This window comes from Electrophorus electricus, chromosome 4 (assembly GCF_041902795.1).
Source record: "Electrophorus electricus isolate QZ-2024a chromosome 4, ASM4190279v1, whole genome shotgun sequence".
Taxonomy (NCBI): domain Eukaryota; kingdom Metazoa; phylum Chordata; class Actinopteri; order Gymnotiformes; family Gymnotidae; genus Electrophorus; species Electrophorus electricus.
This window is the reverse complement of record NC_137500.1, coordinates 11655046-11672398: the sequence shown is the minus strand read 5'-3', so window position 1 is coordinate 11672398 and position 17353 is coordinate 11655046. Positions and strand designations below refer to the sequence as shown.

The 17353-nt window shown below is 41.3% G+C and overlaps 2 protein-coding genes across 18 annotated transcripts in view; both read left to right on the top strand.

Moving 5' to 3' along the window:
- Positions 1-14619, top strand: part of ap3b2 (adaptor related protein complex 3 subunit beta 2) — a 32710-nt gene extending 18091 nt beyond the window's left edge. For 3 of the 17 annotated variants that reach the window (XM_081712409.1, XM_081712412.1, XM_081712398.1), the window contains exons 10-30: positions 200-254; positions 511-582; positions 706-768; positions 856-988; positions 1157-1266; positions 1573-1749; positions 2331-2517; positions 2919-3049; positions 5199-5237; positions 6125-6239; positions 7313-7490; positions 7630-7798; positions 8017-8112; positions 8472-8559; positions 8696-8805; positions 8902-9130; positions 9573-9657; positions 10390-10487; positions 10983-10997; positions 11874-12012; positions 12272-14619. In XM_081712409.1, coding sequence (XP_081568535.1) covers positions 200-254; positions 511-582; positions 706-768; positions 856-988; positions 1157-1266; positions 1573-1749; positions 2331-2517; positions 2919-3049; positions 5199-5237; positions 6125-6239; positions 7313-7490; positions 7630-7798; positions 8017-8112; positions 8472-8559; positions 8696-8805; positions 8902-9130; positions 9573-9657; positions 10390-10487; positions 10983-10997; positions 11874-12012; positions 12272-12461 — 2479 coding nt within the window. In that variant the 3' untranslated portion in view covers positions 12462-14619. The remainder of the gene's footprint in view (positions 1-199; positions 255-510; positions 583-705; positions 769-855; positions 989-1156; positions 1267-1572; positions 1750-2330; positions 2518-2918; positions 3050-5198; positions 5238-6124; positions 6240-7312; positions 7491-7629; positions 7799-8016; positions 8113-8471; positions 8560-8695; positions 8806-8901; positions 9131-9572; positions 9658-10389; positions 10488-10982; positions 10998-11873; positions 12013-12271) is intronic. The other 14 variants (XM_081712411.1, XM_081712404.1, XM_081712410.1 and 11 more) reach the window with 12 other exon arrangements.
- A 68-nt stretch (positions 14620-14687) lies between these two features.
- tmem258 (transmembrane protein 258) lies at positions 14688-16926 on the top strand. The gene is made up of 4 exons (XM_027000322.3): positions 14688-14816; positions 15469-15578; positions 15746-15874; positions 16356-16926. The coding sequence occupies exons 1-3, from the start codon at positions 14814-14816 to the stop codon at positions 15870-15872; spliced, it is 240 nt and encodes a 79-aa protein (XP_026856123.1). The 5' UTR covers positions 14688-14813; the 3' UTR covers positions 15873-15874; positions 16356-16926.
- The last annotated feature ends 427 nt before the right edge of the window (positions 16927-17353 follow it).

Genomic DNA, 17353 nt, shown 5'->3' with positions numbered 1-17353 from the left:
GAAGCTCACATAATTTACATTGTTGCAAAATGTAGTTCTCCCTGGCATAAATGGCTGTTCTAAAAAGCGCTAATATATAAGCACTTGAATGAAGGACATCTGTCCGAAACGACCTATTTCTCGGGAAACAGTGTACTTCACTACAATTTTGAATATCTATCTATCTATTATTTTGCTTTGTTTTTTTCTTTTTCTGCAGTGAAGTTCAATATGTAGTTCTACAAAATGTTGCCACCATGACGATTAAAAGGAGGGTGAGTGCTATTCATTCTACTCAGGTCTTAAATTACAGCAGGCTGTTTGTGAAGATGTGTTTACAGTATTTCCCAAACATACCTTACCTCTGTAAAATGCACAAGCTGTTGGATTTGATTTATGTATTGTCTAGTCATTTATGACAGCTTCTTTGGCATCATGGATTTAAACGCTCTAACGGATAATGATTAAAATCCTGAAATGACTGATTTGTTGGTGAGTCTTTTTGCAGTGGGTTTGCTTTCTCCACTGTAGGGAATGTTTGAGCCACACCTGAAGAGCTTCTATATAAGGTCTACTGATCCCACACAGATCAAAATTCTCAAGGTGATTTAAGTATTCTGCAATTAATTGCATTATGTCAATACTCTAGAGCAGGATTTTAACATTTTGAATCCTTGCTGTTATCACAAATTACTTTTTAATGTTCCTGCTATGTCAATATTGCAGCTTGAAGTTTTAACCAACTTGGCAAGTGAAACAAACATATCTACCATTCTGAGAGAGTTCCAGGTAAGAAAGCATTTTAATACAGTGACCATGCATTGACAGGGCACACGAAAGCCTGCTAGCCTTCAATGTGCTTGTGGCTCTGTGTAGACCTACATCAAAAGCATGGACAAAGACTTTGTGGCAGCCACTATCGAGGCCATTGGCCGCTGTGCCACCAACATCGGGGAGGTGAGAGACACCTGCCTGAACGGCTTGGTGCAGCTCCTCTCAAACAGAGATGGTGAGTCAGACGGCTACAGACAGGGTTGTCACAGCATATGTGTAATGTAACAAAAGCTGAGTGGTGTCTAAAAGATTGTGTGTGTGTGTGTGTGTGTGTGTGTGTGTGTGTGTGTGTGTGTGTGTGTGTGTGTGTGTGTGTGTGTGTGTGTGTGTGTACATATGTCAGAGCTGGTCGTAGCTGAATCTGTGGTGGTAATTAAGAAACTCCTGCAGATGCAGCCCGAGCAGCACAGTGAAATCATCAAGCACATGGCCAAGCTCATTGATAACATACAGGTGAGTTTATTCTGATAACTTTCAAAATAAACTCTATCAATATTCTCCATCAGACCTTTTTAACAAACTCTCAAAGTAAGCCATCTACTTCCAAATCCTCAAAATTAAGTTTATGAGCTACCTTTTATTGGAAATAAATTCAGTGTTATCACCTTTATCCTCACTAACCAGAAATGTGAACATAGAAATGTAATTTCCTTAATTTTGAAGAAAACCTGACACACCCAGTGCAGTGAATCCTAATGTAGCTGTAAGACGTTTAGCTAGCTGTGCCTCAGGGTGCTAGCAGGGTCTTTTCTTCTCCAGGTGCCGATGGCCAGAGCCAGCATCCTGTGGCTGATCGGCGAGTACTGTGAACATGTGCCTAAAATTGCTCCTGATGTTCTGCGGAAAATGGCCAAGACCTTCACCAATGAGGAGGACATTGTCAAGCTTCAAATCCTCAACTTGGCTGCTAAGCTCTACCTAACAAACTCAAAGCAGGTGAGATCGTGGAGTCTGAATTCAGCCCCTGAAAGAGGATTGGTGGTCTTTGCTGTTCTAGTGAGGGAAGGCACGCTTTGGTCTTTCAGCAATCTGGTCTGTGGTGCTGTCCAGGGTGCTGACATGTAGACATCCAGTGAAAGAAAAGCTTAGACTTCCATGCAGTGTTTTATTGCTACATTGCATTGCACCACTAAGCTGGAATCAGCGCTGTCCATTGTGAAGCTAAAATTTTCAGAGGCATAACAGATATAATACCTTCCTCATTAAACTGGAAAGCGTGGGCCTAACCATCTCAGAAGGAGCAAGTTACAGTGGAAACACGGAGGCCATGCTAGAACACAAGTATGGATCATTGTTTTATCAGGCCAGCCCAAGACAGTCCGTTACATACATATCTATACACACACAAGCCACATGCACCCACAAACACACACACAGACACACACACACACAAGCCATGCATACGTACACACACAAGCCACACATACACACAGAGAGACATCACTGTCTTACCCAAGCAATGAGTTGCTTGATTCATCTGTCTCTCTCTCCCACTCTTTCTCTCTTGTGGTATTCAGACCAAGCTCCTCACGCAGTATGTGTTGAACTTGGCAAAGTATGATCAGAACTATGACATCAGAGATCGTGCGCGCTTCATTCGTCAGCTCATTGTTCCTACTGACAAGAGTGGAGCTCTGAGCAAATATGCCAAGAAGCTGTTCCTGGCCCTCAAACCTGCTCCTGTGCTGGAGTCTCCATTTAAAGGTACAGCACCAGCCAGCACTGACCATGCAGAAATGAAGCCTGAGGAAAAACTCCAAATATATGTAATTGTTAATGTAAATATAAATGTAAATGTAAACATCCATTTAATTACAGTGTTTGACTGTCTAATTAATATTACTCTGCTTTTTAAATAATATTACATTCAGAAGCTCAAAATAAATTGATTGTAGTTTTTGTGATTTTTACTGTTCTGGTTTATACTGTTCTGATTCTCTTCTGAATAATCAAAAAGCACATGCTGAAGTGGTCTTCAGCACTACTTTTCTGATTAATCGTTCCTTTCTTTTTCTATCTGAAAATGTGATGCCCATGATAATATGTAAAAAAAAAAAAAAATTTTATAATGAATCATGTATATTGTGTGCTTATATCCCTGGCAGACAGAGACCATTTCCAGCTGGGCTCTCTCTCTCACCTGCTCAACACCAAAGCAGGCGGCTACCAAGAGTTGCCTGAATGGCCCGACTCAGCACCCGACCCCTCCGTGCGCAACGTGGAGGTGAAGGATTCTGTGCGTGCAGGGGGAACAGTTATTCTCAAAGGCAGGGCTCTGGAGCTCAGGCCTGTGGGCACTGCTCCTCTGCCCCACCAAAGGAAGCCCCAACATGCAGGACGAATGTCAAAAATGCCCAATTTACTGCACCCCCACACACACCCCCAGAAAATTGTCACTCCCCTCAGCTATATTTTTATTATTCTTCTCACTCATCAGCATAACCACAACCACTTCATGCATAGCCACACATCCTGCATTCCAGTTGGCTCTTGGCCACTCAACTTGCTCTCCTATTGGCTTTTAGATGTTATAGACTGATATTTCCCTGCTATCTCTTACAGAGGAGTCTTATGCTTTTGAGTGTTGATAAATCAGCAGGCAGCAGTTCAGAGGGAAGACACTGTAATTGCTTTGCTTTTGTATTCAGAGTCAGGTCTTTTTCTGATGCCAATGACACATGTCCATGCCATGCCATCCATGTCAGTCTTCTGATGGGCCTTCTGGAAGAGCAGTGCCCACAGAGTCCTCCACCCCTCATAAAGCCAGCACTCCACACTCAGACACAAGCCATCTCAACTCAGTCTATGTTATGCATTACCAGGCTTTGCCAGTCTATATTCTGTAGTACTGGGTCTTTAGAATCCACATGAAGTTAAATGGAGTTCTGTATTAATCAGCCACTTAACTGGAGGTCTAGAATTACTAACAGTTTTAAGGTATTGCAGTGGTGATGAGCTGAGTTTGAGTTTGCTGTGCCTAGCTGTGGAATGCAGTCATAAAATGAATGACATGATGGCACATGAGATAGAGGACAGAAGGTGCATTCTGTATGAAATGGTTTTGCCACAATAAATGTAAAATCCAGCCAAACATGTACCGCTCCTTCATAACCAGTATCTGAGAATTTGCAAAGGACCAAGATCAAATCAAAACCGCCAGTGCTTGTACCAGGCCAATCTATGGCCTGTGCATACACAAGCAGGGTGCTGTCTTTTGATTTGTGTTTTGTCCTTGTTTGTTTTTTGTTTTTATTTGTTTGTTTCTTTGCAGTTCAATAATATTTTTTGTGACGTTTGAGCCATATAATTCATAATGCACAATTCACTCAGGTCATAATGCAGATTTCCTGTTGAAGAGACAGATGAGTGGTTTGTAATGTGGTCCACCCCAGTGACCCTTCACACCTTGATTGTTCCTCTCTCTAACCATTTCTGTCTCTGTCTCTATATAATCCGCTCTTTCCTGGCCTGCTGCCCTGCCATAACCCCTGCCCCCACCACGCCACCATCCCACAGCAAGAAGAAACTGTAGACACCACAGAGGGCCGGCTCGGTCTCCTTGGAGACTGGCGAGAGGTGCCTGCTAGTGTGCAGTGGTTTCTCCTCCTGCTGTCTGCTCTCTCACTCCAATTGGCTCCATATCAGCAGTGCTTCCCTGGAGCTCCCAGAGCAAAAGCGTACACATTCAGACCTCCCTAAGGACACTGTAGTGAGGAGACCACCATGAACGCAGCCACTATTAAATCTAGGAAGTGGTGGTTGCCTGTAAAATGATGATATGAGAAACTTAAGCAGGAAAAAAAATCAGGCCGTGTTTTTCTTTACCAGAGTGTGTTTCTTTATTTGCTGTGTTTCTGTCTGTGTGTTTATCCTCTCTTACTCTGAAATCTGCTGTTGGACGATCTTCAACTTTCATCTCACCCCAAACCCAGGTGTTCATCCCATTTCTGTTGCACTTCCATTGCTGAATTACAGAACATTACACTGTGCTACGGAACTTTAGAGATGATTACATGTGCTTTATAACCTAAGAATCCATTTCAGATTTTTCTGAGTACGAATCTGTCCATTCTACAGACTAAAACATAAGTACAGTAATATGGCTATATTCCTTGTAGGAAGAGCAAGTGCTAATCAGTTCACAGTCATTCTGACTGTAAATTTTAGAGTTATTAAATGCAGAGAGATTTAACTAAAACTTAGTCTATTGTATAATGGGATCACACTTGATATACCTATAGTAATATGTTTAAAAAAAAAGTGCAACCTGAATCCTTGTGTGTACCTTTAAAACCTTTTCTGTTCTGTTTTTTTCTTGGCTCTTCTTCTCATCATCTCACCTCATCACTCTTTCGTTTCTTTTTTCTTTCTTTCCTGTCCGCCAGGTTATTAGGCTGCTCGAAAGAGTCACGACTCTAACCAGCGTGAGTCTGTCAGTTCACAATGAGCTCTGCGCACCCTTGAGTCTCAAACCGTGTAGCGCCAAATCCAGGCTGCTTTGTGCCAGTTAGCATAGCCTAGTGTCTTGTCAGTCATAACCTCTCTCAGTTAGCCAAGCCTGGGTCCAGCCATAACCACTGTCAGTTAGTGTAGAATGGCCTGTGTCAAACCATAACCCTTCTAAGCTAGCCTGTCCTCTCCTGTGTCAAGTTCTAGTCTTTCTCAGCTAGTCTAACCTGGCCTGTATAAAACCGTAACTCTTCTCAGCTAGCCTAGCTTGGCCTGTATCAAGCTCTAGCTCTTCTTAGTAACCCAAGCCTGGCCTGTGTCAAGCCCTAGCCCTTCTTAGCTATGCTTGCAGGTTGTCCAGCGTGCAGATCAGCCTAAGCCCCCAGCTCAGCTTCACTGTCTCCAGATCCTCTCAAAGTGCCAACTGCCCTCCTCTGTTACTTTACCTAATCAACTTACTGCATGCTCCACTCATATTAATATAGCCTATTGGTAATAACTTCCCTTAGTTTATCAAGGCAGCTCGTATGTGTAACCATGCACTAATATATGTTGACGTAGGAGGAGGTATATTGGTACTTTTTTAGGATGTGGTTTCTCTACGGAGACATTTTCCAGTACACAATAAGCAGTGGCCATGAATGCATCACCTTAAGCTGAGGTACAAATAGGCCTCTGAAGTAGTAGGGCAACGTGATCAAGCAAAGCTCAGATATTTGCAAACATACTTTGCAAGCACCCATAAGACAGGTGTAAGCTATGGGAGAGGCGTTCATGGCCACGCAGTGCCTGTCCCTAACACTGCACAAGCACAGTCCTGTGTGTGCTCTGTGGGGTCACACTGTCTCATTGTCTTTCCCAGGTTCCAGAGTGGAGTAAATGTACCAGCAGGAAGGAGCGTAAGGAGAAGAAGGTGGAAAAGCCATTCTACTCTGACTCGGAGGGAGAATCTGGACCCACAGAGTCAGCTGACAGTGGTAATTATGGAGACCAGGCCGTGGTGGCACTTGGTTCTTGGAATATTGTCTGATGATCAGTAATGTTATGTTATCTCTCAAAGGATAAATAGGACAAAACTGCTTCATTTTACCCTGGATTGGAGATAGGACCATCACAATGTCATCCCTTGAATTTTATTCTAGAGCAAACTAAGATGGCAGAGTGGATCAGCAGGAAAGGTTTGAAGGCCAAACTGATAGTAGTACCATAAACTCTACCAATATGTGACTCTTTATTACTCTTCTGAGCACATTTACAGTAATATTATCAGCAGGAAGAGTTTGATTGAAAGGCCAGGCTGATAGTAGTACTGTAAATGTGCTCGGAAGAAAGGTGAAGAATCACATATTGCTAGAGTTAAAGTTCTACTCTGCCATGATTGACCTGGTTAGGTTAGAAAATATCTGGTACCCAAGCAAAGTTCTGTGTTCTGTGGAAAATGAAGAAGTTATTTTGGCAATCTGTTGAGTTAAATTGTTTTCTTTCGTTTCTGTTGGTTGTTTTTGAGAGCTGAGTTTTTTTCTGACAGATTTTGTTTATATGTGCTTTATTCTTTGAGTAATTGTATTTGGTTTGCTTGTTGTTGTAACGCGTGTCGGCCCGAGGGCCGCAGGGCGTGGAGCAGGACGCCCAGACTTCCTCGACAGGGATGAACATTTATTACATAAATGACAGCAGCACTCACACATATTACAAATTATAAACATGAACATGAAATGATTTGACATTTAAACACGATGCACATGCATACGCTTTCACAAGGACGAAGGAACATTTAACATGTTACATCAACAAGTTACATCGAGAATGACCAACAACGCCGCACACCCTGACGTGAGTTTAAATACAGACAGACAAAATGAAGTACAGGTGTGTGCAGGTGTGGCCACAAATGAAGTCCTCCCATTGCATGTGGCTGGCCAAACCACGTGCCTCGCGGGAAGCGAGCGTTCCATGACAGTTGTAAACTGCCTTGATTAATAACATTTTGGTAATTGTCATTCTCTGTCTTTTTCTCTTGTTCACTGTTCACTGTTCTCTCACTCTGCAGAGTCAGATTCAGGTAGTAGGTCAGAGAGTGACAGTGAGCAGACTGGTTCTGGCTCAGAGAGTGAAGAGAGTGTGGAGGAATCACAGTCTGAGGAAGAGGAGGATGAAGAAGAGGAGAAGATGAAGAAAAAGAAGAAAGTAGACAAGAGCCAACCAAAGAAATCTGAGAGTGCTGAGAGGTCCAGTTCATTTATATTAGCCACAAATGCTTGAAGCAAAATTGCTTCTGAAATTGTGTTTGTACACATGTATGCAGAATGAAGCATAGCTTAAAATCTCCAAAACACATACACATGTGTTGTGTGCTTCCTTTACCAGTGATCAAAGCAGTGGAGAGGAGCAGAAAAAAGAAAGGAAAGGAGTCAAACAGCGGAGAAGCGGCTCTGAGTCGGAGAGTGAGGAGGAGAGCGAGTCTGAGAGCAGCGAGTCAGAGTCAGGATCAGAGGAAGACTCAGAGTCAGATACAGACACCAGGAAGAAGAAGAAGGTTTGGACTCACGCGCACCATCCCCAACACGCACAATCCCCAACACAGCAGGCTGTTCTGTTTGATTCAGCTGTTCCTACCACATTCATGTGTGGTTATGTTGCATCACTCATGGGTTGCAATGCACCTATGGCAGACAGAGGGCAGTTGTGTCTATGATGTAATCCTCCCCCTGTATCTGTGGCTCTCTCTGTGACCCCCACCATGCTACTCTATAGCCCAGCACCCCTACACAACCGCCTACCCCCCCATGGCAAGAGGAAGTTATTGACAGTGACGCGGGAGAGCGCGAACTCATTGGCAACCCACAAGAGGTGCCCACTTGTGTGCTGTGGCTTCTCTTCCTTCTTTCTCAGTAAAAAAGTATCAGTGAAATACTCTGCCCTCAAAAATATATTTTAATATCAGTGAAATACTCAGCTGAAGCCTAGCTGAAGAAAACAATATAACTACTATTTGATCCCTCTGAGTTTTATTGGTTGCCTATGAAATTGCGGTAGTTAATATGTAATATATTCCTTCCTACCCCCTCTTTGCAAATCTTATTGAGTTTACTGAGAAGATTTTTGTGTTGCTTAGCTGAAAGTTATAAAATATAGATGACGACACACACAGGCAACAAAATATTTTAGATTAGTCTGTGTGTAATTTTTCTTTTCATATATTTTCTCAGACACCTGCATCAAAGCCAACTGCAAAGGATACCAAAAAAGAGAGCAAGAAAGAGACCAAGGAAATATCACTGCTGGATCTGGATGACTGTAAGTCGGATCTGTACACTTGAATTTTTTTTTCATACCTTTGACAGGGACACTCTGACACTAAAGTAGTAGAGCAAAAGAAAATAGATGGAGTAAGTGAAGTGCCATTCCCAGCAGTTCCTTCTCTCTACTTCAGTTGCACCTACTTCCTCACCTCAAGTGACTCCAGTAAACAACTTCCTGTCCAGCAGCCTGGCAAGTGATCTAGAGGGGTTGTCACTCACTGACACTGTACTCGCCCCCACCGTAAGTTCTATAACATCTTTTTTTTCTAGAACATTCCCAAACAATTCTTATTATTTCACATATTGACCACTTATTCCCCCGCCTACTTGTTTCCAGACCATCGCGCCATCGGCCTCCGTGAGGATGTACGAGCTGTTGCACCGAATCACGGGCGAGGGTCTGGGAGTGGAGTACTGCTTCAACAGGCAGGCCTTCAGCCCTGACCCACACATGGTGGCTGTGCAGATCCACTTCACCAACAACACCAGCTGTGAGACAAAGAACCTGCACATAGAAGAACCCAAACTGCAGTCCGGCATGAGGATCAAGGAGTTCCCGGAAATCGGTCAGCCTCAGAGGCGTGTCATAGTGCATCATTTACAAAATGTGCCTTAGAGAATAGTGGCATGTTGAATGGAACTGTAGCGTTCTTGTTTGTGTTTTCAAGAAGATTTACTGATGTAATAAAGCATTATTCTTCTGTTGCGTGTATGATGTGCATAGATATTTATACTTTTGGCCGATGCACTTATCCAGAAAGATTTAAAATTTCAACCATTTTAGAGTTAGATAAATGTAATGTAAGGAGTCTTGCCCAAGGACTCTTTCTGGTGGTGCACTTGTTCAGATAGGGGACTGGACCACAGTCCCCCACAGGAGATGCAGTGTCGATACCCACTACACTAAAATTACATGTGATATCAACACTCTGCCTGTGAGCTATGTGTGCAGAGCAAATGTTTGCTTTAATTACATAACTGTTTCCTCTTGCCTGTTTCTCTCCTCAGATATGTTACCTGCTGGAGAATCAGTTAGTGTGGTAATGGGCATCGATTTTTGTGACTCCACGCAAGCAGCCAATTTCCAGCTTTGGTGAGTATGACCAAAAGTTATTGTAAATGTCCCATCACCAGCTTCCTTGGCCCCAGCACCAGCTCAAGGAGACTGTAAGCAAAACTAGCCACTGGTGAGCAGTTAAGATCAGCAGCTGCTCATGTCCACGTCTACATGCTTCCTCAGCATGACCCATACTTCCATGTTCAGGGATGAAGATAAGTTAATGGGACTGCAGGTGGTTATTATTAATATTATTATTATTTACATTTATATAGCACCTTTCTCAGGAATGCTTTATATATATATATATATATATATATATATATATATATATATATATATATATATATATATATATATATATATATAATTAGCTTTTTCAATCACTCACACACTGATGAGAAGTGGCAGCCAATTTGCACACAGCGTACAGCCCCCTGGGGGACTGCACTGGGAAGGGGATGAGGTTAAGACTAGAACAGAGCACCAACCATCACTTGACCATCACTTGGCCTACACAGACACACACACACACCCATACAGGTCCCTCCTTTCATACAGAACAATTTAGAGTGTCCAATCAACTCAAAACAGAGACCCTGGAGGAAACCCCGCAAATGCAGGGAGAACATGGAAACTCCACCAAATAGGAACTTCAACCCAAGACCATATCACTGAGAGGCAAAATGTGCTAACCACCAAGTCACTGTGCTGGTTATTGTCGCTGGGATTCTTTTGACCTTCTTGGTCTTTCATTGCCTTTATCAGCACCCACACCCGGAAGTTCTTCGTGTCAATCCAGCCACCGGTGGGAGAGCTGATGACACCTATCTTTCTGACAGAGAATGAGTTTAAGAAGGAGCAAGGTGAGAGCAGCCATCTTCACCATCAACCCCCACCGCATATATCCAGCAGTTCTCCTATGCTGAAGTAAATCCTCTGCTGCATTCATCAAATGCTGCTGGATTACTTCTAGTTGGCTCCTCAAACCCTTTCACCTGACCAACTTGTAGTTAAATATGTGCTGCTTATTCATTTTTATCAGCTTTCCTCATTCTGGGCTATTTCTGCTTTCAGGCAGACTGGTCACAATTGACTGCCCTTATACTAGCATGTAGCTAATCTAGTAGAGCCATACAATAAGAGTACCGTTTTGAATATTACAAAGGGCAGAGTTATTACCAACCATGAGATCTCTCATTCTGGTACACGGTGTAACTGAAAAACTGGTAAGGAACACTAGGCCTGCATCAACCTGGACCTCTACACCACCTGAAAGTAATGAATGTGCATACTTAAACCTCTGTCATATTCTTCGTTTCTCCCTCTGTGTGTGGGCATATTCTGTTGCCATCCAATAGAGACGTTATTACATGGTAAGTTCTTCCTGCAAACCTCATCCCTTTTTGCTAATAGTCTGCCACTTGCCTCCAACCCCAGACCCCCCGCCCGTCCCACTACACATTTGTCAGCCCCTCTTATCTTGCTCCCTCTGCTTCTAGCTGCTAACCCTCGTTGTCAGACTCCAGCTATTGCCTTGGCGACAGTAACCATGACTATGCATTTCTCGCCTCATGGAACACCGGGCGAATGGTCCACTGCATCCTACCAGAATGTGCCTCACAAAGCCACTAATGCGTGGGAGTGTCCCACATGCCGCAAGGCAGGAAGCACTCTAGCAAGGAACGCTCCGGGAATGCATACACAGAAAAAGGAGTGTCTAAGTGTTTCTAAACTTTCGCAGCAAAGTGTAAAAATACCTAGATCATCTATTTTGACCTCTCATAGTTTAACTTGTCAGTTGCATTGTAGTGCAGGTCAATGAGAAGGATTAGGAGCTGTCAGATATATGTCAGATATAATATGCAGTGTTTTATGCCAATACACCTACAGTATATCAGCAATTTTAAGCAACATTTACAGAATCAGGGGGAATAGATGAGTCTTGATTTGTTGTGGATAGTGTGAGAAAGCATGGTAACCACCAAAGCCTAGAAATGCAGTGTGTGATCTCTAGCACCTGTTGCTGTAGTTATTCTAGAACCTGCCTACAGAGTTGATGCATCTGTATCTGAAGACACTGTTTTCTGTGTGTCTTTCATACCAGACTAATCTGAACTGATTGTGCATTATGATGATTTGTGGTCCTCCCTTCTGTTAGAGGTACACTAACCCTGATGGATGCATGCATCATGGATGTGGGTCTTGGATGGCGGATGATTAGATGGAATTATGTTTTACCACCTCTGCAGGTCAGTTAATGGGAATGAATGAAATCTCAGACAAGCTGACCCTCGGGGAGAAGTGTCAGAACGATCATTCCATCATAGAGCGGGTCAACGCCACGGCTAACCTCGGCAGGGTACCCTGTGGCTCTGACAAAGACTGCAGGTAGTTCCTACCACACCTTTGCACCTCGGTGACTGAATATTATGTCCTTTTGGATGCACAATATACACTCAGGTGGTGAAGTCTGAATTTACTTTCACTTGAAAGTAAATTTTTTTTTTTCATAATACTTCTTTGGCCAAACATGCAACATATTGATGTCGTAAACTGGAGTATTAATATGTTGTTTGCCTCTCTGCTCATTTCTTTTTTGCTGTCTGTATTTCTGGCCTGTTGTTATCTTAACTTTATATTACTCCAGTCTTCCTGTTCCTCCTCCATCTTCTCCACCTGTGTCCAGGTTCGCTGGCAAGACGGTGAGCAGCGGAAGCCTTGTGCTGGTCACCGTTGCCAGAAAGGAAGGGGGAGGGGCCCAGCTCACGGTGAACTGTGAAAAGATGGTGATTGGTACAATGCTCATGAAGGACATCCTCCACGCCCTGATGCAGTGATTTGGCCCCTGACTTCACTGAGAGAATACTGCATACATTTGGAGCTTTGTGTAGATGCTGCCATGATCCTGCGTGGTGATGTTGGACCATCTTATGTTATTCAATACTTATTCAATACTTATTTAAACAGTGGTGAGAGAGAATATGAATTGATCCCCAAACAGTTATTAGCTGGTGACCTGAAACAATGTAACATCTACAGATAACAATTTAAATATTAATTTTCATGTTCCTGGATGCACAGGAGGCCCTGTGAATGCTCTGTAGTGGACCTTTAATCTGTAACCTGTGACCTTTTCTGTTCCTTTCATCTTCTCCTTTTAATTTGCACAATGTTGCATGATGAGAAATCCGGCCTGGTTTTAAATTTTTTAAATAAAGTGTGACAAAAATATCCTACATCCAAATCCACTGAAGGGAAAAATCTGGGTTTAACACTGTAAACATTCTGAAATGTAACTCTGAGCATTCTACAAGGAGCTATGACTACTTCTCTACTAATACAGTTTTCAGCAATTGTGTAATGGGTCCAATAAGTCATGACAATCAGACTATTCCTGCAAAACCTCATACATGGTCTAGGAAATGGAAATCTAAATTTGTTTCACGTCAATATTGTAGAAATTATAATTTGGGGTGAATGTACACATCTTGTAGACTTTATATGTAATATGACACACTTGCATTAATATCTAACCAGACCAGTCTAATGCAACATGTTTACACCAAACAGGGTACTTTATCACTCAAATCACATCACTCAATCATAGCTATCTGCTAATGTTAGTGAAGTTATCAGCAACTTTGCTAATAGAAAACTGACCATTTGGACTCAGTATAATGTACAGTTCATTTTCACATGTCATTGAACAGAAGTGTCACAACATAACATTTTTTATTTCTTTGATTTTGCCGATGACAGAAAATGAGAGTTTGTTTTTATTAGGTCTCCTCAGAGGAATATGTGGGTTTTTTGTGATACAAACCACACTGTTCAAGTATCAGGTGTTGCATTAGTAAATAGCAATTCACAACTACATCCTTCTAAAGTTTGATGCTTTTTATTGTATTGTTATTTTTCCCAAAGAGAACTATTGCAGATTATGTGTTATGGAACATTAATGCAAAAAATACTATTGTTGTTACATGAATAGAGTTAGCATTATTCTCATCCTCATAATTTGCATTTTGACCTTAAGGATGAGGTGTTCTGGGGTGTTTTGACCTTAAGGATAAGGTGTTCTGAGACATTTCTGGAGTGTATTTCATGGTGGAGGTAGCATTAGTTTGGCAATAGAAATTTTACTTTATTCTTTCTTGTAATGTAATATTTATTTATTTAAAGAACATTTTGTTGCAAACAAACAATTCTAGAACCAAATGGCTCAAACTGTACATTTCTCAAAGGCCTGTGCTTTTTCATGTATTATCATTGAAGATGGAACATTTTCTCTCATTATGATACAATATTCTGGTAAAGGTCTACTTGAAACAGATATAAAGGACAAACTGGATGATGTATATTGTGTCATGTATGATGTTTCAGTCAGAACATGGTGGGTGGGGGTAAATGCAGGTATCCATAGTTTTATTAAAGTTAAGGATAGGTACATATTATCAGTTGTCCTTCGTGGTTACATCTACTATCCAGTTGCCTATCCATTATTCAGTCTATCACCTTCTTACGTGTGATTGTGAAACAACGTGGTTGAATTTATTTTACTTGAAATTTTCAAATGCCAATTAAAAAAATGCACTTAAGCTAGTTTTATGATTCTGTGCATTTACTGCCTCCCAACTGTGACATTTAATGCCACATAGCCTACACCATGACTATTTCCTCTCATTTCCCAACTAGCTTTCTGAAAAGAAGTAAATACAAATCAGTTGAATGGTGCATGTGTTAAATGCAGCAAATGTAGTCAGTGCTTTAAGAAAAACTTTTTTTGTGAATCTTTGAACTTACAAAGTGAGCATTTATTAGAAGAGGTCACTTGTTTCATAAAATGTATCCAGACTTGCCTTTGCAAAGCTTCTTTAGAAACAGCAGCAAATGTTTCTTTGTTCTTTCTTAGTTTGTGTCTGTTGATATGTTTTGCGTAAATTTGATTCATTTCTTTTTCAAAAATGTACAATAATAAACCAAGATTCTCAGTTATATGCCGTGGATCCTGTTTAGCGTACTCTCATGAAGAAACCTCCAGTACATAGTCCAAACAGAAGCTCTTAAATTGAAACACCTCTTTCAAGCGCCAGTCTTTCACATCTCGCGGAATTTGCTCGTCTTCACATACGTGGCTTTTCCTTAGCTTTTCCATCCGGCTAGAGAGAATTCAGTTAGCTGCCATCATCATGGTAAGTTATATGCGTAGTCAGTGATCAAAAAATATATATATACTTTTGTGAATCCAGTTATTTTGCTGAGTTGGTGAGAGAACTGATTGTCGATTACTGTTTGTTAGCTAGCAGTCTGCCTTTCCCTGGTATACATTTTAGCCAACGTTAGCTAACCTAGCTAGCGCGCGCTTGCTCCCTTAAGATTCTGTGTAGTTAGTTAGCTAGCTAGCTATCAGTGAATAGACCTTTTAACTCAGTAGTGCATGTTACCTGTAATAAATAGTCGAACGCAGAAATCAGTAAAGTGGGTAATTTTGAGGAACATAGTAGCATATGTACTAAAAAATTCCACAGTGGAGTATTTGTTTTAGCTAGAACTCAAGGTGGGATATAAGATAGCTAAGCTAGTTTAGCATTTGATCCAGAGATCCCGTGCCCTTGCCCAGCCTGTGAACTCGGAACCTGAGGAGTGATTTGTAACGCAAAACAGAATGGTTCAAGAGCTAGACAGACTGCGGAGATTTAGCATGCATTATTAAAGTCTGGATGCTGTTATCCAGCCAATAATCTTCTCACATTATAGACACTACAAACCAGATGGCAGTTATCACATATATATATATAAACGTATCGACAAATATTAATTTCAGCATTTCCTTTGCTTGTGCAGGAATTGGAGGCCATGACCAGATACACAAGCCCAGTGAACCCGGCTGTCTTTCCCCACCTCACTGTGGTGCTACTCGCCATTGGCATGTTTTTCACAGCGTGGTTCTTTGTGTATCCTTTAACAAGAATATGCAGAAACTTTACAAATAACTACTTAATATTGAAGATAGCAACGTTGCTTAAGCACCAATATAAACAAACCACCCCCTGTTAATTACCTGTAATTTTTCATACATCAGTTGTTGGTGCACTTGTTGGCATGTTCTTAACTTCTTCAGGTATGAGGTAACGTCCACAAAATATACACGAGATGTATACAAAGAGCTCCTGATCTCACTGGTTGCATCACTGTTCATGGGCTTTGGTGTTCTCTTTCTGTTACTTTGGGTTGGAATATATGTCTGAAGGTGAGGTTTTTAAACATTACTTTGCTTTTTGGGCAAGTTTACTGTTTAAAATTTAATTACTTTTGATGTCACTTTACCTAGTTTGACCTCTACAAAAAATAAACTAGAAACATTTGTTGCTGTTGACGTTGACAAATTGGTGAGAATTGTTGCCTAAAATTACATTACTTGGTAGATGTGCGCTGAAAAGGATTGGCCTGAGGGTGTACCATTTTGCACGTGTGATTTTATTTTGTAACAGCTGTTGTCTCCTTTGTATTCAGGATTCTGTTCTGTTACTCAAAATGTGTTGGTGTGGAATTACTAACAGGGAATATAAAAAACACTGGTATTGCTTTAATAGCATTTTTATCTTGATGTAGAATAATAATATGAACATTAGCACTAGTATACAAAGATTTTGCAAATGGTAGGAGCTAAATAACTTTTGGGATCTTTACTAAAACACAGTCATACTGGCTCATGTGTTTGTGTGTTGTAGGTTGCAGATGGTGAGGAACATTCCAGCAGCTCTGGACACCCACAGTGGTTTGAGCTGTGATGCACATAGCAATGGATTTGGACAGGCAGGAGGTTGGAACGGACTGGGGCCGAATTAACAAATAAAACAGATTTTGTATTTAAAAAAAAACCAAAAAAACATTTCATTATTCAAGGTAATATAATTGTCTGGTATTGCAGAATGTGTTTAGGATTAGTCTTGACCTAAATTACACTATATCTTTTGCTTAAAGTTGTCCTTAGTCTAGAACCAGGCTTAATTTGTATCCCAAAATATAAACCCAGATTTCTATAAACTAGATAACTGAACTTGTTGGGTGTCGGGCAAGTGGAAGGTATCTTAATAATTAGTTTAACTACTTTTTATATTTGTTTTTTGTTAGGTTTTTAATTTTCTCATTTACAGAATTCTAGTACTGGCCCCATATGGTCTAATACAGCTGGGATTATCTCTAATAGACTATACACAAGTTTGTCTAATCAAGGTATAAAAACATCTTGGTGCTCTGTATTATGTCCTAGTAGTACAGTATAAAACTTCACAATTCCCATGCCTATACTTTTCTTAAATGACCGTTCTCAATCCTCTCCCCAGCCAAACTGTTCTGCTGCACTTCTAACATACCTAGTGAGAGGACCAATGGCTCATGCATGATTACCTGGCAATATGTTAAAGAGTTAGAACACAGCAAAAAATTGCAATGGTTGGGGCCCCTTTTAGGATTGGATTGAGAATATCTGGTTTCGGACAGATATCGTGGACTGTAATTCTGGAACAGTTTAGATCATGATTTACATGCTCAGAGTCACTGGGTGTGCTGGATGAGTACGTGAAACACTGGGCTAGCTGTTTATATGCATCTGGTAGGCTGTTTGTGGTGCCTAAACCCCCTAATCCAAACTTAATATCATGGATAAGAATAACGCAGTCTGCCTCTCAGGGCCATGGCATGTAACAAAAATGTGTGCACATAAAGA

Coding starts and splice junctions, on each gene's coding strand:
- tmem258 (XM_027000322.3), top strand. Junction 15,579..15,745: donor TTCACAGCGTGGTTCTTTGT/GTATCCTTTAAC, acceptor TAACTTCTTCAG/GTATGAGGTAACGTCCACAA.